General features: G+C 42.7%; 1 protein-coding gene across 4 annotated transcripts in view; it reads right to left on the minus strand.

The window, feature by feature from the left end:
• Positions 1-6,284, minus strand: part of wizb (WIZ zinc finger b) — a 119,740-nt gene extending 113,456 nt beyond the window's left edge. For all 4 annotated transcript variants that reach the window (XM_054738612.2, XM_054738611.2, XM_054738610.2 and 1 more), the window contains exons 1-4: positions 6,073-6,284; positions 5,014-5,192; positions 4,736-4,937; positions 4,416-4,491 (exon numbers count right to left, since the gene is read on the minus strand). In XM_054738612.2, the coding sequence (XP_054594587.2) occupies positions 4,416-4,491; positions 4,736-4,937; positions 5,014-5,121 (386 nt within the window). In that variant the 5' untranslated portion in view covers positions 5,122-5,192; positions 6,073-6,284. The remainder of the gene's footprint in view (positions 1-4,415; positions 4,492-4,735; positions 4,938-5,013; positions 5,193-6,072) is intronic.
• Between the last annotated feature and the right edge of the window lie 17,764 nt (positions 6,285-24,048).

The following is a 24,048-nucleotide window of genomic DNA, read 5'->3' on the forward strand; positions in this document are numbered from 1 at the left end:
GCGTAAACACAATAAGATTGTTATTCACGCTGGCGGTAACGACACCCGGTTACGCCAATCGGAGGTCACTAACATTAATGTTGCTTCGGTGTGTAAGTTTGCCAAAACAATGTCGGACTCCGTAATTTTCTCTGGCCCCCTGCCTGATCGGACCAGTGACGACATGTTTAGCCGCATGCTGTCCTTCAACCGCTGGCTGTCTAGGTGGTGTCCTGAAAACAACGTGGGCTACATTGATAATTGGAAAACTTTTTGGGAAAAACCTGGTCTGATGCGGAGAGACGGCATCCATCCCTCTTTGGATGGAGCAGCTCTTCTTTCTAGGAACATGGCCAGTTTTATTAGTCCTCCATGACAACCCAGGGTCCAGACCAGGAAGCAGAGTCGTAGTTTAACCCACCCCTCTGCAGCTTCTGTACTGTTACCCACCCACTACCCCATAGAGACAGTGTCCTGCCCACGGCCAAAACCACACAGATGAAATATCAGGCTTAATAAAGCAAATCATGGAAATCTCATAAATATTAGAACAAATTCAACTGAGCAGAAAACTAGAAAAATTAAATGTGGGTTGTTGAACATTAGATCCATTTTTTCTAAGACTTTGTTAGTTAATGAGTTGATTTGTGATAATCAGATCTCTTTGCTCTCTCTCACAGAATCCTGGCTGCAGCAAGAGGACTATGTTAGCTTAAACGAGTCGACTCCTTCTAATTATTTAAATCATCATATTGCTCGAAATATAGGGCGAGGAGGAGGAGTGGCAACCATTTTTCATTCGGACTTATTAATCAGTCCCTTACAGATTAATAGCTACAGTTCGTTTGAACATCTTATTCTTAGTTTTCCTAATCCAGATTGCAAAACTGTAAAACCACTCTTGTTTGTAGTTTTATATCGTCCACCAGGCCCTTACTCTGAGTTTTTGGATCAGATCTCAGATTTTTTATCTGGTTTGGTGCTAAATACTGATAAGGTCATTGTAGTGGGGGATTTCAACATTCATGTGGACTTTGAAAATGATAGCCTCAATGTAGCCTTTAGTAATATCCTAGACTCAGTTGATTTTACTCAAAGAATACATAGGTCCACCCACTCCTGCCATCATACATTGGACCTTGTGCTGACTTATGGCATAGAGTGTGAGGAAATAACAATCTTTCCACATAATCCAGTCCTCTCGGACCACTTTCTGATAACCTTTGAGTTTTTTATAACTGAGTTCTCGAGACATGAAAGTAAATTTCATTATAGTCTGTCTCTATCTGACAACACAGTTGCGTCTTAAATCAACTGTTCCATCTTTACTGTCCTCAGCATCTCAGAGGAACCAAGCCCCCACAATGCGGGTGAAAAATTGAAGCAAACGCGGAAGTGAAATAAATTGCAGTTCCACCCTCATCCACTAGGGGCTGGTGTCAGAAGCGAGCAAATCCTCATTGACTCCCATGTTAAAAACACCAATTTCACAGCAGAAATAAACATGTTTACAGCCTGGTACCAAAACATGTTTTACGTTTAAATGATCTAGTTTATGCTCATGACAATTCTGAGGGGGGTGAATTTTTTTCTCACTCTTCTGTTTAAGTGTATTAAAAGCCTAAAATTCTGTATAATTAATGAGCATCAGACCCACGTGACCACAGAGCTAGCTCCGTGGAAAGGCCTCAGTAGAGCCTCGGTCTGGCCCGGAAACTGTTCCGGGATTTGCAGTCTCTGTGTGTGTGTATTCTTGTTTGGATATTATTTGTGCAATTGTTGGACAAAATGACTTGCTGTGGCATTAATTGCACTAATAGAGCGTCCAAGGAGTCTCCACTTCATTTTTTTCGGTAAGTAAAATTATATTTATGTATTTTAGGTCACTGCCGAGCTGAGCTTAGATTTTAACATGTACTGTTTAACCATGAAATTTAAATGTAATAGGGTAAAACCCAGTGCATTTAACATAATGCTGCACTTTAGAAAATGGGTTGAAATATAACATGTTGGTGGAGCTGGGTTCCCACTATCGGCTTGTGAAGCTCTCGGGAGCCCGATGTTTTCAACCCTTATCCCCTCCCCGCTGCTCGGTCCATCTCTGTCTGATCGCGGCTTCTGTGTGCTGCGCGAGCTGCCGGCTTGTGGAGATCTGGGATGGAAACCTTTCCACCCGGTTCTCCCCAGCGGCAGCTCTGCGCATCTCAGATCGCAGCAGCGCTTGTCTGCCGACTTGTGGAGCTCTCTGAGACCTCTGTGTTCCACCCGGTTTTACCCAGCGGTCAGCCCGGCGTATCTCTGACTCAGAAGCTCTGGTGTTGGGCACAGTTAACTCCAGTTGTAGCTAGGTTGCTACCTCCGTTAGCTTAGCTCCCACCTCCGCATTAGCTTTGGGTTAGCTTGTAGCTAGTTCGACATGGTGTCATCAGTTGATCCCAGCCTTACAGCCCCACCCTCAGCTCCACCTCTCTTCCCTTTTATGGAATTGTCTGGGCTTGACGGAACCTGTGACACGGTCAAAATGGTGGTGGAAATTGGAGAGAACATGGCGCTCTACGCACCATGAGGAGGCCTACCTATCCTGGAAAAATAGTCTTGTGCTTTATAAAAATAAGCTTCGACAAGCTAGTACTGCACTTTTTTCATCGCTAATTGAGGAGAATAAGAATAATCCAAAATTTCTTTTCAGCAGTTGCCAAACTTACACAGAATCATAGCTCTGAACCATCTATTCCCTTAGCCCTCAGCAGCAATGACTTTATGGGATTTTTCACAAGTAAAATTAATTCTATTAGAAACAAAATCATTAGCATCCTCCCTAATGCGATTTCTTCCTCCTCAGTAAGTGAGGCAGCATCAGAGGTGACTGAAGAACCTCATCTGTGTTTCAAATCAAAATCAAATCAAATATTTTTTATGAAGCGCTTTTCATACAAGTGCAGATCAAAGCGCTGTACAATATTAAAAACAACCAAACAGCAGTCGGCTTCCCACCCCTCCTACACAGATTAACATCAAAGATCCCTTCTGTATCTCCCTCCTCCCACTCTCAATCCCACCCCAAGAGGATGCACACACGCACGCACGCACGCATACACACACACACACACGCACGCACAGAGTGTTGGTGAGCGGCTGCGTCTGACTGCTGACGCTCCGTGTGTTTTTATTTCTGCAGTGAGACAAACTCACCTCACACTGTCCAGAGTTTGTTCTTTAAAGCTTCTATTAAATCCACCGTGTTGATGTATTTAACAAGTTTCCTCTACGCTGCAGGAGTTAAAGTTCACATTCTGGAGTAAAAGTTCAGCAGACGCGTTTGTTTATATCTGGGTGGGAGGAGGGGGGACTCGGTGCTGCAAACAGACAGCTGGTGTGATCAGGTCTGGGAAGCAGGGATCACAATTTGCAGATCACGTTTATTTTTGACGGAGATCGGCCACGGATTCCTCTTCCGGTCGGCATACTAGGAATCGAAACTAGGAATCGAAATAAAAAGATTTGAACGATTCCCAGAAAAACTAACAGTTGGTCTCGGTTCTAATTGATGCTTGATGCCCAACCCTAATTACACAACAGTAATTAAAATAAATAAATATGTAAAACAAGCAATGCAATAAACAGTAATCAGTTAAAAGCTAAACTAAAAAGGTGGGTCTTGAGCCTGATGTTAAAAACATGAACGTACGTTCTCTGCAGCCCTGAGATCCCCCAGCAGTCTGTTCCAGAGGCGAGGGCAGTAATAACTAAGACTGTCAGCTGATACTACTCACATTAAATAAACAGTTAACTGATTGAAGAGAAATGACCCGCACCTGTAAAGCACATTTCTGAGTCATAGGACTCGAATGTGCTTTACACTACAATCAATCATTCATACACACACACACACACACACACACACACACACACACACACACACACACACAATGATGGTGATGAGCTACGCCATAGCTAAAGCTGCCCTAGGGCTCACAGACAGACAGAGCTGCCAAGCACTGGCACTATCAGTCCCTCCACCCACCACCAGCAGGCAAGGAGGGTTAAGTTTATTGCCCCAAAACACAACAGCAGAATTCCCTCCAGAGACCTGGGATCAATCCTGCAACCCTCCCATTACTGAAAAACCCACTCGACCTCCTGAGCTACTGCTGCCCCATATTACAAAGTTAAAGCCATTTTCATGTTAGCTTAAATTAATTAACTGTGGTGGCCATCTTGCTTTGGGCTTACTTCACACATTCATCAGTTTTAGATAAACATCCAATCATTAGTTTTGAAATTTTCAATAAAACGTGTCCAGTGGTCAAAGAGGCATTCTGCTAACAGACAGATTAGAAACAACATGATCACCCATCTATCGCCTTTCCCAGTGAGTTTTAATGTATTACACATATTGCTACCACGAGACATCCCCTGCACCTCCTCATCCTCACCTGAATCCAAATGAGGGAGATCCTGGACTGTGAACAGCCAGACCGTGAGGGTTAGAAAAGTTCTGGAGCTCCTCCTCTGACAGATCACAGCACACAAAACACAACAACAGAAACATGACTTCACAGCTCAACATGTAAAAATCCACAGTTAAAGCTCATAGCCAGGTTGCATAAAGAACAGGATGAGGGACTTCTGACAGGACCAGCAAGGAAACACTGAAGATGAGTCCAACAATCTACTATAGTGGCTATATACCAGCTATTCTTCATATTTCACTGATTCTCTGGGATGTTTGTAAATACTTGAAAACGTGTGTTACCATCAAGAGTTTCTTTCTCTGAGTCAGAGTCCCAGCTGAGGGAGGTAGGAAAGGTGGAAAATTTGAACTTCCTCTGTGTTCCCCTTGGCAATTCTGTAGTAGGTTGAGAGCCCTCGCTCTGATCCAGGCCCTCCTCTCCCGGCACGTCCCACATCCATTTTGCAGACACTGGGTTGTCACCCGAATTTGGAGAACACAGCGACTAATACAACATGCAAAAAATGTGTTATTGATTGATGACAGAAATGAGAGCAAATTAACAGTAGGAGATTTCTCACCCCTATGCTGCAGTTGAGGAAGGTGGGGGTGAACAGATCTTGTGCTGAGCTTATGGATGGGAGTCCATGGTTGGTCCCTGGGGTTACGGATTGCCCATCTGGCTCCATGTTCCCCCCAGAGAACTTTATGGAGTCCCACTGATGACCAGCCTGTCTACATTGTACCACCTCCGCTTCCTCTGGAAACACGTGAACTTACTTAAGATTCTGCAGTAACATGCATTCATCTATTAGTAAAAATATCCAGGAACTCAATCCTAAAAAATGTCAGTCTCTGATCTATTCTGCAGGATCTGCTCCCGACAGTCTCCTCTTTAATTCCAGCTGCAGATTTAGGATCATCTGACCTCATTTACCAGACCACTTTATTTGTATAACTCACGTTTACACACACACACACGAGAGCTGACCAAAGTGCTTCCCATAAAATGCATTAATACATACATAGAGTAAAAACTGATATAACAAACAAACAAATAAATATATGGTCATAAAAGCACAGGCCACATCATAAAAATGCGTTTTTAAACGAGATTTAAATTTCACATCATGTCTGCTCTTTAGGAAGGAAACCAGGCACCCAGATGGTTACATAAATAAGTGGCCTTTTAATTTAAATGGTAAATGGCCTGTATTTGATATAGCGCCTTCTAGAGTCATGGAACCCCCCAAGGCGCTTTACAACACAATCAGCCATTCACACGCTGGTGGGGATGAGCTACGATGTAGCCACAGCTGCCCTGGGGCGCACTGGCACCACCGGTCCCTCCGACCACCACCAGCAGGCAGTTAGGTGCCTTGCCCAAGGCCAGCGACAGACTGAGCGGGACTCGAACTTAACTCCTGTGCCACCGTCGGCCCGAATTTAGGCCCAGATGTCCTCTACTTCTGCCCATCTGAAAAGAAATGGCAAGTCCGGCTGGATCCGTTCCCTCCCCGGTTAAGCCTCTCTGTCCCCTCGGAGGACGTGGCTGATATCGATCCATCTGCTGTATGGTGACTAACCCTCGTAAGCACACACGCTCTTTTAACCCAACTGTCCTTTTTGGAGGTACTCACTGCAGTCGGCCTAGCTCCTCGCGGGTCGCAGGGAGAACTGGCCGTCTTAGCTCGTCATGGTTCCCACACGAAGCTGGAGCTCTGCCCCGCTAACGATGCTTCCTGGAGGAGGGGGAGGCTTCGACGGTTCCCGTGGACAAACTTGCTCCTTTTATTAGGACCTCTGTTCTTTTTCAGAGATTTCTCGGAGATGCCAGGCGGATGACTCCATGTTACTGAGCTCGCGGGCACGCCACGGCGGAGTGCGTAACGTCAGCGGCAGGGGAGGGCGACGGGAAGAGTTCCCAGTTAACCCAGCGAGGTTTAGCCCACTTCCAAGCCAGACTCCACTTTGGAAACGAAAGTCACGCGTAACCAAACTCGATTTCGACGGATGCGCGAGTACACGCTGCGTTACGGTACTCTCGCTTGTGACAACCTTTCAAAATAAAACAAAAACTGTTGTCTGAATGGATCTTAACATAGGGAGCCTAAGTCACGCCCATCTACATATATTTTTTTTACTTTATCAACAGTTATAACATTTTACAACATTACAGCAATATGTCAATTTGTCAATTGCCAGGGGGTTACAAGTAAACATCGATAAACAGAAGATTTATGTGAAAACATTGAAGAGCACACATAAATTATAAGTCTTAACAGCTTTTGCATTGGTAGAGTGTTCAATAGTCTTGAAATATTGCTTGACGCCCATCTACATCTTACCCAAACCCAGAGGAGCCTAAGTCACTTCCACATCATGGGTCCCCGGAAAAATGAAAAGATGAACGCAAGTCCGGGGCAAACATTTTTTGAACTTTTTAATTTAATTTATAAAATTTTTGAATTGCCCATATATGACCAAACTTTCAGTGATTTCAAAATGCTCTAAAATGGAAAATTACAACCCCACAGTGATACCATATCAATATCAAGTCATTCTGATGGTGCTTTCCAAAAGAAAGGCCTTTTTAATCTGCCCATATACGACATTTGAAATCGTTAAAGGTAGGTCAATTGTGGACCATTTAAAAAGGCCTTTATTTTGGAAATCACCATCAGAATGACTTGATAATTGATATGGTATCACTGTGGGGTTGTATACTGTTGATATAAAGTGGAATGACCCAGTTGAAACAGCAAATTTCCATTTTAGAGCATTTTGAAATCACTGAAAGTTTGGTCGTATATGGGCAATTTAAAAAGTCCTTTATTTTGGAAAGCACCATCAGAATGACTTGATATTGATATGGTATCACTGTGGGGTTGAATACTGTTGATCTAAAGTGGAATGACCCTGTGGAAACAGCAATTTTCCATTTTAGAGCATTTTGAAATCACTGAAAGTTTGGTTGTATATGGGCATTTTAAAAAGGCCTTTATTTTGGAAAGCACCGTCAGAATGACTTGATATGGATATGGTATCACTGTGGGGTTGTATACTGTTGATCTAAAGTGGAATGACCCAGTGGAAACAGCAATTTTCCATTGTAGAGCATTTTGAAATTACTGAAAAATTGCTCGTATATGGGCAATTTAAAAAGGCCTTTATTTTGGAAAGCACCATCAGAATGACTTGATATTGATATGGTATCACTGTGGGGTTGAATACTGTTGATCTAAAGTGGAATGACCCAGTGGAAACAGCAATTTGCCATTTTAGAGCATTTTGAAATCACTGAAAGTTTGGTCGTATATGGGCAATTTAAAAAGGCCTTTATTTTGGAAAGCACCATCAGAATGACTTGATATGGATAAGGTATCATTGTGGGGTTGTATACTGTTGATCTAAAGTGGAATGACCCAGTTGAAACAGCAATTTTCCATTTTAGAGCATTTTGAAATCATTGAAAGTTTGGTCGGATATGGGCAATTTAAAAAGGCCGTTATTTTGGAAAGCACCATCAGAATGACTTGATATTGATATGGTATCACTGTGGGTGTGTATACCGTTCATTTAAAGTGGAATGACCCAGTGAAAACAGCAATTTTCTATTTTAGAGCATTTTGAAATCACTGAAAATTTGGTCGTGTATGGGCAATTTGAAAAGGCCTTTATTTTGGAAAGCACCCTCAGAATCACCCCATATTGATATGGTACCACTGTGGGGTTGTATACTGTTCATTTAAAGTGGAATGATTCAGTGGAAACAGCAGTTTTCCATTTTAGAGCATTTTGAAATCATTGAAAGTTTGGTCGTATATGGGGAATTTAAAAATGCCTTTATTTTAGAAAGCACCATCAGAATGACTTGATATTGATATGGTATCACTGTGGGGTTGTATACTGTTGATCTAAGGTGGAATGACCCAGTGGAAACAGCAATTTTCCATTTTAGAGCATTTTGAAATTTTTAATTTAATTTTTAAATTCTTTTGAATTGCCCGTATACGACCAAACTTCAGTGATTTCAAAATGCTCTAAAATGGAAAATTGCTGTTTCCACTGGGTCATTCCACTTTAGATCAACAGTGTACAACCCCACAGTGATACCATATCAATATCAAGTCATTTTGATGGTATTTTCCAAAATAAAGACCTTTTTAAATTGCCTATACATGACCAAATTTTCAGTGATTTCAAAATGCTCTAAAATGGAAAATTGCTGTTTCCACGGGGTCATTCCACTTTAGATCAACAGTATACAACCCTACAGTGATACCATAACAATATCAAGTCATTCTGATGGTGCTTTCCAAAATAAAGGCCTTTTTAAATTGTCGTTGTCATAGAAACAAACGGACACCGCCTACCCCCCATTGTCGACCACGCTCAATCCAACGGTGCCAAGCCCGAGTCTCTACGACCTTCTGTTCTGGAGATATTCCAGTCAAATCTGGGGACATTCATCCTTCGTTATCTAATTAATTCATCATCAAAGAAACAAACGGACAATGCTGTCCCCTTTCTAGACCACGGCGGATCCAACGGTGCCACCCACGAGTCCCTACGACCTTCCATTCCGGAGATATTCGTGCTCAAATGTTTGGAACATTGGTCCTTCGTTATCTCATTAACCCATCGTCAAAGAAACAAAAGGACAATGCCTGCCCCCTGTCTAGACCACGGCCGATCCAACGGTGCCACCCACGAGTCCCTACGGCCTCCCATTCCGGAGATCTTCGTGCTCAAATGTTTGGAACATTGGTCCTTCGTTATCTCATTAACCGATCGTCATAGAAACAAACACCCCCCCCCCCCCCATTGTCGACCACGCCCAATCCAACAGTGCCAACCCCGAGTCTCTACGACCTTCCGTTCTGGAGATATTTGTGCTCGAAGTTTGGAACATTGGTCCTTTGTTATCTCAATTCAATTCAATAATTTATTTCACTCAAAGTTTAATTATACAAACTTCAAATTAGAATATAAGCATTCAAGTGAAATAGGGGGAGGAAGAAGAAAAAAATCTTATATGACCTACCCCTTTAACTAAGACAAGATAAATAACAAAGAGTACAAAATAGCCTTATACAAAAAAAAAATAAACCGCTCTCTTACTTCCACAAATAATATCACTACTAAAAAATTAATCCTCCATCCTCAACTCATCAAAGCCATAGGCAGCTGGACCTCCCGTGCACAGACACCCTGCGGCTGTGTCTCAATTCAGGTTCAGCATCCTTCGAAGGACCCAGTCTACTCGGCCGACGTGGGCTGGGTCCTCCGTCGGCCGAGTAGACCGGGTGTTAACGGCTGTGAATTTGGACAGGCCTAGCCTTCATGAATTACCGCCACTCTCTCGGCGAACGTTCCATCGCCTAGCAACCGTGGAACCGCTGAGCAGAAGGGAGAAGGAACTTTAACCCTTTGATGCATGAATTAGGAAATCTTCAACCATGATTTTTGTAACAATTTTTTTCATTCATCTTTAGGTGTGAATGAAACAAATTTCAACAAATATTTTTTGTAAAATTTTATAATTTACAAATAATTTATTACATGTCCACCTCAGTGGACAGCATGCATTCTGAGCATGAAATATGTTGGCTTGGCTTACCAAAGTCCAAATGGAGGGGCTCAAATGCAATAAAGTCTTCAACAGCTGTGCTTGATAGCAAAAACAAATAAATAACAATTTTGAGTACCTGTCCACTGTAGTGACCATTATGCATCAAAGGGTTAAACGATGGAGCTCGAAGTTTTATTTAGCCTTTTAATCATTTCCTTGACTGTTGGAGAGCGAATTCAGAGAAAATACTTTCGACAAGCTGAGCCTGAGCAAAGATGTGATAATAGTTTTAATACCTTCTAAGGGTCTTAATTTGACCAAAACCGATTTATCACCTTTTAAGACATTTCAAGACCCAGCGGGATACCCTCTAGTAAACAATTCTCATTTGTAAACCAAAATAAAATTCAAGAGTTTAATACAGAGCTGATTTTATTTAGATATTTCGGGTACCACTTTACAATAAGGCTCCCTTATGAATGGCTAATAAATGGTTTATAAATGTATTATTAATCAATCTATAATGCCTTATATATGACTAATTAATGTTTATTATGCATTCATTAAGGGCGAGAAAGAGACTAAACCTACTAGTTTTTTGCCAAATAGTGAACCAAATCTGTTGACTTATGTACTTTATCTAGACTTCATATATTAAACATTTCAAACTAAGGACCTATCTTTTAAGCACTATTAGCATTTGTAAACAAAGTTTTGGGCAAATAATTAATGTACCTTATAACTGCATTATAAATACTTACAATGATTAAAGGGAGCATTATTGTAAAGTGTAAAACATCTTTATTTATTAATGATTAATAAACATTTACAAATACAAACTAGAGCCTTGTAAAGTGTAAAACATGTCTTTATTTATTAATGATTGATAAACATTTATAAATACAAAAGGGAGCCTTATTGTAAAGTGTAAAACATGTTTTTATTTATTAATGATTAATAAACATTTGTAAATACAAACTGGAGCCTTATTCTAAAGTGTAAAACATGTCTTTATTTATTAATGATTAATAAACATTTGTAAATACAAACTGGAGCCTTATTCTAAAGTGTAAAACATGTCTTTATTTATTAATGACTAATAAACATTTATAAATACCAAAATTTAGTCTTAAATCTTTAAATTTGTTAAACTTCAGAGTTACACTAAATGCTTAAAATATTTGTACAAACTATGTTAACTACTGTCAAAAATGGTCATGTATTGTAAGTGTATCATCAAACACACCAAATACCCCCCTCCCTAAAAATAACTGCTGTAGAAGAGATTCAGGTTAAACTGGGAATGATTTCCATATGTCCTTGAATAAGCGTCCCAGTGGTCCATCAGGATGTTTTGAACCAAGCCAAGATGACCATTCGAGAACTTTAAGATGTTCCTCCAACAACATCTCTGTACGATTTCCTCTTAGTCTGCGAATATGTCCTTTAATTGTCATCCAAGCTCTTTCAATATGTTGTGGATGACTGCCCGATTGAGGATCAACAAACCACCTGCTGTGATTTACTGTGTAATGTTTGTACCCCATGTTTGTCAAGACATTCTTGTAGGCTCTCCACTCATCACTGATAATGGCACTACCCGACTTAACATGCTGTCTGATCAGAGGAACAAGGTGACGCCTCGTTCGTTTCTCTACAAGTTTTAACACGAGCCTTCGCCTTTTGTCTTTCACACCCATCAGTCCAAAGACCCATTTCTTTCTTTTTCAAGCATTTCCGAAGCATCCACGTGCATACTGAAAATAAAAAAAGATTAAGGTAAACAGGATATTTACAAAGTATATTCTTAAATGCAGTTTGCATCTTAACATTTTAATTGTATTGCTGTTATTAAAGTAAATTGTATTTTAACTTTATTAACAGCATGACAAAGATGTTGAATAAAAAAGCTGTTTTCTGTCATTCATTTCCTTTATGGATTAATTGTCTACTTTTACAAACTTTAATTTAGTTAAATTCTGACACAAGTGATTCAAATCATCATAGTAATTGATATAATAATATGTTTATTAACAGATGTTTTTGTTTGGTTGTAACAGTTTTACTACATTGATTCTTAAATGTAATGGTAAAAATTTAAAACTTATATGTTTAGGGGACATGTTCAGATCTGGACTGATAATAACAAAGTGGTCTGATAGTTTACAACCTTTCGCTGATGACGGAGACAGCTTTCATCCATAACCACAAATTCTTTGCGACCACCAAGACAGTGCCCTTTATTTACTCCGTGTCTTTCCATTGCACCGATGCAGACTTGTCGAATACGCTTTGCCATGGTACTTAATGTTTTGGAGCTGCCAGCCACATCATCATCAATCATATCTATCTGCCTGAGCCTGAGCCCTTGTGAAAATCTGCGACAGAAATGAAAACCAGTTACAACTCACTGAGGCCCTAATATTAACTTAAAATTCTTGATTACAATTAATTATAAAAAAGGAGCATTAGCTATTCCTGTTGACATTTATACACACAGGCTACCTGTAGATGAACTTCATCCAACTGAAAAGAGAAGATTTAGATTTCTCAAAGAGGGAGCCAGTTCTAATTGTTCTGGAGACTTTTCTATGACTTGCTCTTTTGCAGCACCTGAGAAAAAAACAAAAAGTGAGGTAAATAAATGAACCTATAAACATTATCACAAAATTATATTAAAAAATAAATAAATATTGAGATAAAGTTAGCACTGTGTCTTGCTTTTAAAATTTGAAGGGCTGTTGCTCTATCCCCTACCTTCCTGAATGAGCCGAAAGCCACACCTCCTAACGTGCACACCCAGGGAAAGCCGAGTCAAATGAGAGAACATCTGAAATGCAGTGCTATTGGCCAATGTGGTAGGCTTGCAGAAATTATTAGATTAGCTGTAAAGCCAGGGGAGGGACTTAGGAGAAAAATAAAATATGAAAGATCACACTTTTTCTCATAGAACTGTCATGAGCCAGGGTGAGTACTCTGCCCATCATCTCTGAGTTTTTGCCTGCAGGAGAGGGAGCACAGCTGATCCGCATCAGACTGATCAGTGGGGCGGCTTTAAAAGGAGGAGGAATATCCTCATTCGACGCCGGATGATTATCTACTGCCTGGTAGACTCTAGCCTCTTGTAGTTTTTGAACCTCATCTTATTTTTGAACCTTTGAGACTTTGGAACCCGTTTTAACCTGTGCTCGTTTTTCTCTGCTTGGACATACACCTACAGACTTACCATCGCTGGATCCGTTCCCGTCTCCAAACCATAGGATTATTCTCCGGTTCGCTGCCTGGATTACGACTCCACCCAGCCGCCCCGCTCTCCACCGATTACGCTCTCTCTCCTCTGCCTCATCTTCATCCACCTCGTCCGTTCCGCTCACCCACCCCGATATCACAAGTCTTCTCTGGATTTCACCCCGTGTCATGTTTGGGGTTAACCGTCTGACCCAAGACATACAGAATCAACTTCAGAGTCAAGAGGATGGGTTAGAAAAAAACAAAATATTTATTATCTTAACTAAAGGAGCACCGTTAAGGTAGGTGACGATTTGGAGCTTAGCTCAGTTCTTTATAGTCCAGAAATCCTGGGGCCCAGCGTTCTGGGTAGGGAGGAGAGAAGAGGAGAGAGGAGGGTCCGGTTGGCTGGTGAGTGGCAGGAGGAGCGTGCGACAGGGCGAATCCTCGGAGTCCTGAGAGGGGGGAGGGTGCAGAGGCGGCAGAGAGCTGGCTCAGAAGAGGCTGGAGCGGGGAGACAGGCGTGGATCCGTGTCTTATGGCAGGTTCTGAAAGTGGAGGATTGACCTGAAGGAGAGGGAGAAGCAGGGTGAGGTTACTCGGAACGAAGCTCGGGAGACAATAGTCAAAGATTAAAAAGGCTCGTGACACTCAGGTAGCTCTACCAAGATTGAGTAATCATCCAGCGCTGAGGTGCGTCTCCCTGCTCCTTAAGAAGTCTGCTGATGAGTAGCAGATGGCTCGTTGCTCTCCGGTTCCGCCCATCTGCACTCAAACAGAATGAGGGTCAGGTGTTTTCACTCACCTCCAACCGTGACAGTATCCCCCCGTCAAGGGACGCCACCGGGCGGCCCAGACGCAGAGGAGGAGGAGTGAGACAACTCAAAGTCCCGAATCAGGGAAGGGTCTGTGATGAACGAGCGAGGCACCCAAGAGCGGTCCTCTGGGCCATAACCCTCCCAGTCGACCAGGTACTGGAAACCACGCCCCCGGGGGCGGACGTCGAGAAGGCGGCGAACTGGGTAGACGAGACCACCTTCGAACTGCCTGGCCTGAGGCGGAGGAGCAGGAGGAGGGCAGAGGGGGCTCGTGGAAACTGGCTTGATGAGGGACACATGAAAAACAGGATGCACTCTCATTGAGGGGGGGAGTTCCAAACGGACAGCGGAAGGGCTGATAACAGAAGTGATCCTGTATGGTCTGATAAACCTGGGCGACAGCTTCTTGTTAGAGGCCTTGAGACGTATGTCCCGGGTGGACAACCAGACCACCTGGCCCGGAACATATGCCGGAGCAGGTCGCCGGCGGCGATCGGCCAGGCGTCGATTCTTGGCTGCTGTTCGACTCAGAGCAGCAGCGGTGGCAGCCCAAATCCTCCTGGAGCTGCGGATGAACTGGGGAACAGATGTAGAGGGTCTATGGTCCTGAGGAAGTACGGGGGGTTGGTAGCCCAGGGAGACCTCGAACGGGGAACGCCCAGTGGCGGATGAAATGTGACAATTATGGGCGTACTCAACCCATGGCAGTTGGGCACTCCAGCTCTTAGGGTTGGAGGAGCAGACACAGCTAACATGGCCTCCAGCTCCTGGTTCATGCGTTCACATTGCCTGTTGGTTTGGGGATGAAAACCCGAACTTAGAGCCACACGAGCACCCAGGCTGGAGGCAAACTCCTTCCAGACTTTGGACAGGAACTGGGGCCCCCGGTCAGAGACTATTTCCTCTGGTATGCCGTGTAGCCGGAAGACATGCTTAACCAGGAGCTGGGCCGTGTCTGCGGAAGAAGGGAGAGATCTTAATGGAACTAGATGGCAGGACTTGGAAAAACGGTCTATAACAGTGAGGATTGTACTGAAACCATGAGAAACTGGTAAGCCGGTCACAAAATCCAGGGCAATATGCGACCATGGTCTGGATGGCACCGGAAGGGGGTTGAGGAGTCCAGCTGGGGGTTGGTTAGAACACTTATTACGAGCACAGGTTTGACAGGCGTTAACATAATCCTTGACATCACGAAACAGTGTAGGCCACCAAAAAGACCTACGAATGAAGGCAACAGTTCTACTTATCCCAGGATGGATGGAGAACTTAGCTGAATGAGCCCAACGTATCACGGGACCTCTAACCTTAGAGGGCACATACATCCTGTTGGGAGGACCATTACCTGGACCGGGTTCAGTTCTTAGGGCCTCCTCCACCTGCTTGTGTATATCCCATACCACTGCCGCTCCCACCAGGCAGGATGGGGGAAGGATGGTGTCAGGTACAGGATCGGAGTCAGGCGAATACTGGCGGGAGAGGGCATCTGGCTTAGTGTTTTTGCTTCCTGGTCTGAAAGAGATGACAAAATTAAATCTCGAAAAGAACAATGACCAGAGGTACTGTCTGGGATTAAGCCGTTTCGCCTCCTTCAGATACGACAGGTTCTTGTGGTCAGTCCAGACAATCGTGGGTAAGTCAGCCCCCTCCAGCCAATGCCTCCATTCCTCAAAAGCCAGTTTAACGGCCAACAATTCACGGTCTCCAACATCATAATTACGCTCGGCCGGGCTCAGACGTCGGGAGAAGAAGGCACATGGGTGAAGACGGTGATCAGTGGCAAGGACCTGAGACAGGATGGCTCCAACTCCCGTGTCAGAGGCATCAACCTCGAGGGTGAACTGCTTGGTGGGGTCTGGTCTTGTGAGTATGGGAGCATGGGAGAACTTGTGCTTTAGTTCGTTAAAAGCCTTATCGGCCTCTGGGGTCCAGGCAAAGGGTCGTTTAACCGAGGTGAGGTCGTTGAGAGGAGCAGCGGTCTGGCTGTAGTTACAAATGAATCTCCTATAGAAATTTGCGAAACCCAGGAACCTCTGCAAATGTTTACGTGTTGTAGGCGTTGGCCACTCTAGCACTGCTTTTACCTTGTCAGGGTCCGTCCTCAACTGCCCACTCTCCAAAACAAAGCCGAGAAACTTGACTGAGGGCACGTGAAACTCACATTTCTCGGCTTTGACGTACAGACGATTCTCCAATAGTCTTTGGAGTACCGCTCGGACATGGACTTGATGCTCAGCCAGGTCCTTGGAAAAGATTAATATGTCGTCAAGGTACACAGACACAAACTTGTTAATGAAGTCACCCAGAACACTGTTCACCAGAGCCTGGAAAACGGCGGGAGCATTGGTCAGGCCAAACGGCATTACAAGATATTCGTAATGCCCCAGGGGAGTTTTAAATGCTGTCTTCCACTCATCCCCCTCCCGTACATGGACCAGATGGTAGGCATTACGGAGATCTAACTTAGTAAACACAGTGGAATCTTGGACTGGCTCGAATGTAGATGACAACAGCGGAAGGGGGTACTTGTTTTTAATAGTTATCTGATTGAGCCCCCGGTAGTCGATGCAGGGTCTAAGGGAACCATCTTTCTTTGCCACAAAGAAAAACCCAGCACCCAGGGGGGACGTAGATGGCCGTATGAGACCAGACGCCAATGATTCGTTTATATACGTCTCCATGCATGCTCTCTCAGGTCTGGAAATGTTATATAATCTGCTGGATGGCAATGTAGCCCCTGGAAGTAGCTCAATAGCACAATCAAAAGGTCTATGAGGGGGCAGAGAGGTGGCTTTAGACTTGTTAAATACCTGATGCAGGTCATGGTAGACGGGTGGCACACCTGACAGGTCCGGCGGGGAGCAGTTCTCGGGCGTGGGAGCCTCCGGGGATGGATGAACCGAGCGTAGACAGCTTGAGAGGCATTGAGGACTCCAGGCCACCACTTGGCTGGATCGCCAGTTGATGTGGGGTTCGTGAGTGGCGAGCCAGGTATGACCCAATACCAGAGGAGACTGAGGAGATGGAAAGACATAAAAAAAAGATATTCGTAATGATTGCCAGATACCTGCAGTTGTATGGGTACTGTCTTGTGGGTGATGGTTGGAAGAACCTCTCCATTGAGTGCAGCCACAGGAATGGGTTCAGGAAGGGAAGTGAGGGGAATCTGGAGTTTGTCCACGATGGTCCGGTCGATGAGATTCTGTTCACATCCGGAGTCGACAAGGGCTTGGGTAGTGAATGAATGCCCGTTAAATGATACCACACAGGGAAGGGAACACCGAGTCGCGTTGCTTCTGTTTATACCACCCACCAGTACACTCGGAACTACTGGTGGGCTCTCTCTTTTAGGTGTTGCGGGCACTTGGAGACAAAATGGCCGCCCTGGCCACAATAAATACACAAACCACCTCTCATGCGGCGTTCACGCTCCTCTGGCGTTAGGCGAGCCCGGTCGACCTGCATGGGTTCCTCATATTGCGTGCTGGACCTGACCTGCAGAGAGGAACGAGGAGCAGAGGCGGAAAGGGTTAGTGAGGGTCGCTTGGTACCTCTAAGCTCCTGTTGCCGTTTGTCGATGGTGATGGCCAACGTGATCAGGTCCTCCAGTGTCCTGGGCTCTGGGCACAGAGCCAGCTGGTCCTTAATCCTGTCATTGAGAGCTTGAACAAAAGCTCCCTTGAGAGAATCCTCATTCCAGGTTGATGCAGCTGCGATAGTCCTAAAATCCAGAGAAAAATCAGCAACAGTTTGCCGTCCCTGCTGCAGAAGCCATAGCCTTTTAGCTACGTCAGCTTGTGTCTCTGATCTGCCAAAAGTTAGCTTGAACTCCGTAAGAAAGTCTGCTAGTGGTCCCTGTAAAAACCCCGGCTGCCGGCTTCTAGTTTCTGCCCATCTCAAGACTTTACCTCGTAAAAGACCAACAATGTAGGAGATTTTGGACGCTGCAGTGACGAAGGACGAAGGCGAGCGTTCAAAAGCGAGGTCACACTGTAATAAAAATCCTAAACAGTTCTCAGATTCGCCACTGAACGTCTCAGGGGGTGGCGAATCTGCTACTCGGAACAACAGAGAGCTCGGGACCTGAGAGACTTCTAGTCCGGGTGAAACAGGTGGGGGTTGAACAGAAAGTTCCGGAGCAGCAGCTCGTTCACAGAGCGTCTGCACAAGTGTCTCTAGCTGATATCCGCGCTGTGTGACGTTGGCCAGTTGCTCAGTTAGTGTCCGAATCTGATCGGCCTGCTCAGTCAGGATACCCGATAGATCCCGCGGAGTTGATCCTGAGGGGCCAGACATCTGTTGGCTGGATGATTCTGTCATGTTTGGGGTTAACCGTCTGACCCAAGACATACAGAATCAACTTCAGAGTCAAGAGGATGGGTTAGAAAAAACAAAATATTTATTATCTTAACTAAAGGAGCACCGTTAAGGTAGGTGACGATTTGGAGCTTAGCTCAGTTCTTTATAGTCCAGAAATCCTGGGGCCCAGCGTTCTGGGTAGGGAGGAGAGAAGAGGAGAGAGGAGGGTCCGGTTGGCTGGTGAGTGGCAGGAGGAGTGCGCGACAGGGCGAATCCTCGGAGTCCTGAGAGGGGGGAGGGTGCAGAGGCGGCAGAGAGCTGGCTCAGAAGAGGCTGGAGCGGGGAGACAGGCGTGGATCCGTGTCTTATGGCAGGTTCTGAAAGTGGAGGATTGACCTGAAGGAGAGGGAGAAGCAGGGTGAGGTTACTCGGAACGAAGCTCGGGAGACAATAGTCAAAGATTAAAAAGGCTCGTGACACTCAGGTAGCTCTACCAAGATTGAGTAATCATCCAGCGCTGAGGTGCGTCTCCCTGCTCCTTAAGAAGTCTGCTGATGAGTAGCAGATGGCTCGTTGCTCTCCGGTTCCGCCCATCTGCACTCAAACAGAATGAGGGTCAGGTGTTTTCACTCACCTCCAACCGTGACACCCCGGCTCATCTCCCCTCCGTATTCATCCCGAACTTCCTCATTGTAAGTTCCGCCCACAAACATTTCCTCAGAACTACAACTCCCATTACTCACCTCTGGTCTTCCCCCTAGTTACCGCTTCCGGACTCGTCCTCCCGTTGGATCTCCAGAACGCCTTCAGTTCACCTCCACATTTAAATAAATTATTGTTCTTCCTTTACATCATCTCCCTGCTTGATTCTGTATGTCTTGGGTTAGACATCTTCCTCAAAACATGACAAGAACAAGGTCAGATGGTCAAAATTATTTTAACAATTCCAACTTACGTACCCTGCCTTTAATATCAAAATGTGATGTTAAATTTTCTACATTATCATGCATTCATACCACATAAATAGGTCTTTCTTCACCACAGATATCATTTTCATTTTATGGTGGCAAACAGGGCATCTCAGCTTCTTCTTTAGAAGGTGTTTCTTTTGCAGCCATTTAATCAACCTCAGAGTCTTCTTTTTAGTTTGTTTTCCCTCTGTATGAGTGCGCAACTTCATCCCAAGAGGCATTCTGGTAGTAAAAATTATAGATTTATTTAATTATATTATTACAATTGAAATACTGGTATCTTCAGAATAACATTGGTAAAAAAAAATGTCACTGATATAGCAACAGATCAAGTCTTTGTATAATTCTCGAAGCATTCTTTGAAAAGTCAAGGAAAAAATGTAAAACCATTAATTTGACCAAAAAATTCAAACACACACAGAAAAAATCAAGATATAAAAATTTCTAGTTCCAGTTTATTTTACTTACTTAAAAAACACAGCACATACAGTTACAAACTGTATTGCCTCTGCGATCTATTTGTGTTGTTTTTTTCTTTTTACAATACACAGCTCAACAGGAAGTAACACTTGCTAAATAAAAACCTGAATTTATAATTATGTTGACTTACTAAGAATGACCAAAAAAGAAAGATAAATGGGGTTTTAATAAATATAACGTTAATTATCATTATTTATGACTACTCTTCCCTGCAAGCAAACTTGTAAATGCTGATAATTTTCAAAGAAAAATGAAAAAATGGATAACACAACAGGAATAAGAATATTTAGTTAAGTTAATACAAAACATGCTACATTTACACAAAACATTTTCATTCTTAAAACTTATTTTTCTTCATCAGCTAAAGTAATATTTAAAACTGACTTATAATTAAAAGAACAGCCCTGCATACAAAAAATAAAACAATTTGCTCACCTCTTATAGTGCCTTGGACTCAGTTATGAAGCGTTTCCCGCTGGATTTTTAGGTTGCATATGAAAACTAGCCATCGTCGCGCCAAAGGGAATAAAACGAAAATTAGCCATACAGAGATGAGCTTAGTGCAAACATCCAATGACAGTAAATCTTAATACGGAAGTCCCTCCCATCGGTGTGCGTCGGAGCTCGGGTGGGTCCACCAGTCAAGCCGACACGGACTGACGCTAGCTAGCTACGGCAGCGCCATGGATGGACCTGGAGAGAAAGATTCCTGTTCCACTGCGACACCTGCGGTCAGCACGCGTTCAAAGAAAAACAAAAAGCAGCGACTGGATAACGTTAACACTAAACCAACGCTGTCAACAGAGAAACGTGATGGTGAGGAATGTTTTAATGCTAACATTGAACCATTTGGCTGCTACAGTGCCTAGCTATCTCTGGTACTATTAATTATTACGAAAGTGAAACCTCACAAAGTTTTATATTTTTTAATAGTTTATGTATATACATTTATATCATTATAAATAACCCCAGTGTGGTAACATGGAGGAATAATTTATTTTGTTCTGGAAGTGTCTGCTCTACAACAGGTGTTTGTGTCAGAACTTTTTTACATTTGTATTGTTACCATTTAAAATAGATATTTTTTGTTCCTGCTGTAATTTAGTTTGCCTAGTTTAGATTAGAGATTCTGCTACTGTTGTAAATGTGTGTCTAAATTTTGTGTTTTTTTAGATACTTCTTCTGGCCTTGCCCCTACTGCAACTGTGATTCTTCATAAGGAGAGACAGGAAGTTGCTTTTCTTAAGGAGAAACTGGAGTGGCAACATATGAGAATTGAAGAACTGGAAGGAAAGAGGGATTTCCTCCGAAGTCAGCTATCATCTCTGCCAAGTATGACACTAAACTAGTTTCATAAACATTGTTTAATTTTAGATTATTGTGATAAACATCAGATAATTTATAAATATACATGAAGATCCCTTATTGTCACAGTGTTGATAAAAAATAGTTACCCTTTGGTGTTATGCCAGTTAACTCTTAAAAATAACTTGTTCTAATTGGGTCTAAACCTATTGATTAATTAATTGGCATGTATTATGCCATTACCTAGTATCTGTTTATTATCTGTTTTCTTACAGTTGTCTGTGCTCTCACGAATAAATACATTTTCATTTACATACTTTAATAATTAATATAAAATGCACATTTTGACATCAAAGTGTTCATTTAGATGGTTTGCAGTTGTGTCACTTTATCTCTTAGTACCAGCAACTTAGTTTTCCCCTTTTTCTCCTTTAAACACCACGGTAATAGGTAATTACTGCCAATTATTGACATTTAATGTTGTATTGGACAACAACACTCAGTCATTATACTGTTTTATTATTCTATAGTCTACAAAATTAGATTTGCCCAGCCACGTGTATATTATTTCACTCAGAAGGGTGCATCATTCTCATTCTGTCAAAGCACATAAGCTGACAAAATCATCCATTGTGTAATGAAATTAAATTGGCAGCTACTTTGCATGTTTGTTTCACTCTGTGTTACCTGATATGTGTTAAATATTTTTGTTTCTAAATTCACCCATTTCTTTTCTGCAGAGCAACCTAAAGACGAACCATTAAATGATTCGTTTATCAACAATCCTTCTGAAAACTTGGATTCATCTTCCACATCTTCATCTGCATCATCTGAGTGGTCATCCTCATCCTCATCTTCACCCCCAAGAAGCAAAAGTGCAAATTTAAAAACAAGCATTCAAAAGCCAAGAAATACAAGAAGGAGGAAAATAAGTTCCGGCAGCGTGGTGAGCAAAATACTTATATTCAGAAGATCTGTAGCCTGACCTGCCAGACTCCTCCTCTGTTGAATTCTGCACAGAGAAAGAGTCTGGTAACTCTCCTATTTAAATAACCCCACCCCCCTGAAAATGCTAACTAAACCAATCATCACTGAGCAGCGTACGTCACACACAGTGTGACGTTCAATTACTCATAAACAATTATGTCTGAAGCGGAGTTCTGTTCTAAATGACTTAGACATGTCTTTGAAACCACAACAAGAAGAACCGCTAAAGTCTTTCTTCTAAAGCAGGGGTGTCAAACATGCGGCCCGCGGGCCGGTTCCGGCCCGCAAGCGGGTTAAATCCGGCCCGCGAGATGGTTGTGTGAACTTTATTTTCATACTTTACAATGTAGAGTGAAAATAAACTTATCTTTGTGAGGAAGTTTGCTCTGTAATGAGTATAAATAAAACAAAGCTGCGCTCAAGACTCACACAAGAACTTGAATCACATCCTGAAGTTGGCTGCCACTCAGGATGTGATTTCTGATATTGATGTGCTGGTGAAAGCTAAAAGATGTAAAGTAAAGTGAGTCAAATATACTTTAAGTGCTGCATGAAACTGATCTAGCCATGTCGTCTGTAAGCTCTTTGAATCACTAAGGAATGTTTTATTTATTTATTGAATTTTTATTTTTTTCAAATTTTCAAGTACACTTCAGATGTTGTACTTGTACTATTTTGGATACACTGTCCTCAGGCTCCAGCCTTGTTTTATATTGATTGTATTAAAACAAAGAAAACAATCTGAAGTTGTTTTTAATTTACCGGTCCGGCCCACTTGGCACTAGATTTCCCTCAACGTGGCCCCTGAGCTAAAATGAGTTTGACACCCCTGGTCTAAAGATGTTTGCGCCATTACCAGGCTCCATTTTTTTACTACAGCTAAAAAACTACAGCGTCACATGGTACAGTTGGCATTTCCACCTTTTTTTGATTGGTTATTTTTGAGCTGGCTAACCCCGCCCCTCATGTGCCTTTCTGCCTGTGAGTTACCAGACTCTGAGCAGAAGTCTAGTCTGGCAGGCCAGGCTAGAAGATATGTTCTTTGGAGATAAAATTACCATTTATATATTTTCTTCAAACTACATTGTATTTGACACCAAACTTGAATATAAGGTTTGGACTGATGCACATTTTTAGAAATGCATACACACACACGTATATGCATGTGTGTGTAAATTATATTAACAGATTGTATTGTTTGCCATGAGCATTTGTTTCTAACAGTTTGCTTTGTTTTAATTTGATTCTCATTCTGAACACCAAGTTAGATTGTGCAGAGATACAAGTCCCTCCTCAAGACATTTCCAAAGATGAGGACCTTGTCCAAAGCTTTTCAGACGCATGGGATTGACAGAAATACAGTTGTGTCCACGGCGTCAGTTGCTGAGCTCGCTATCGCAGCTCCTCTTGTTTACCAGGAGCTGATCTCCAACAAGCCCAGTGGAGAGACGGTACTCCATTTTGCTAAGTGATGTGAGGAAGAGATTCAAAGCAATGATGAAGTGAAAAACAAAATAGAAAGCATGAAGGCTGATGGTACTTTGCTTCCAATTCGAAGAGGCAAGTCTGTCTGAAAGCCTACTCAGTTATCTGAGTTGTTCTGTTTCTGCATATTTAGCTATAGAACCGTGTGTGAAACTGGTCATTTTTTAACGATCTGTTCAGTTATGTGTTGAATTTCCTCACAACAAAGATTTTTCTTGTCATTTTTGTTTTGAAGGTTTTGTGTGTTCTAAGTGTAATCAAAACAATTGCACATGTTAAGATAGAGTATTGTCTAATGTTATAAGGCAGCTTGTTATACTTTTCATAGTAAGGCCCCTAGTCTTCAAAAAGTTTACTGGTTATAAATAAATGTTAACTAGTTTCATACTAAAAAAGTTTCATTTTACATTTATAAATGTTTGAGTCATTAATAAACACTGATATGTTTTATACTTTACAATAAGGCTC

Source organism: Nothobranchius furzeri, chromosome 12 (assembly GCF_043380555.1).
Source record: "Nothobranchius furzeri strain GRZ-AD chromosome 12, NfurGRZ-RIMD1, whole genome shotgun sequence".
NCBI lineage: Eukaryota > Metazoa > Chordata > Actinopteri > Cyprinodontiformes > Nothobranchiidae > Nothobranchius > Nothobranchius furzeri.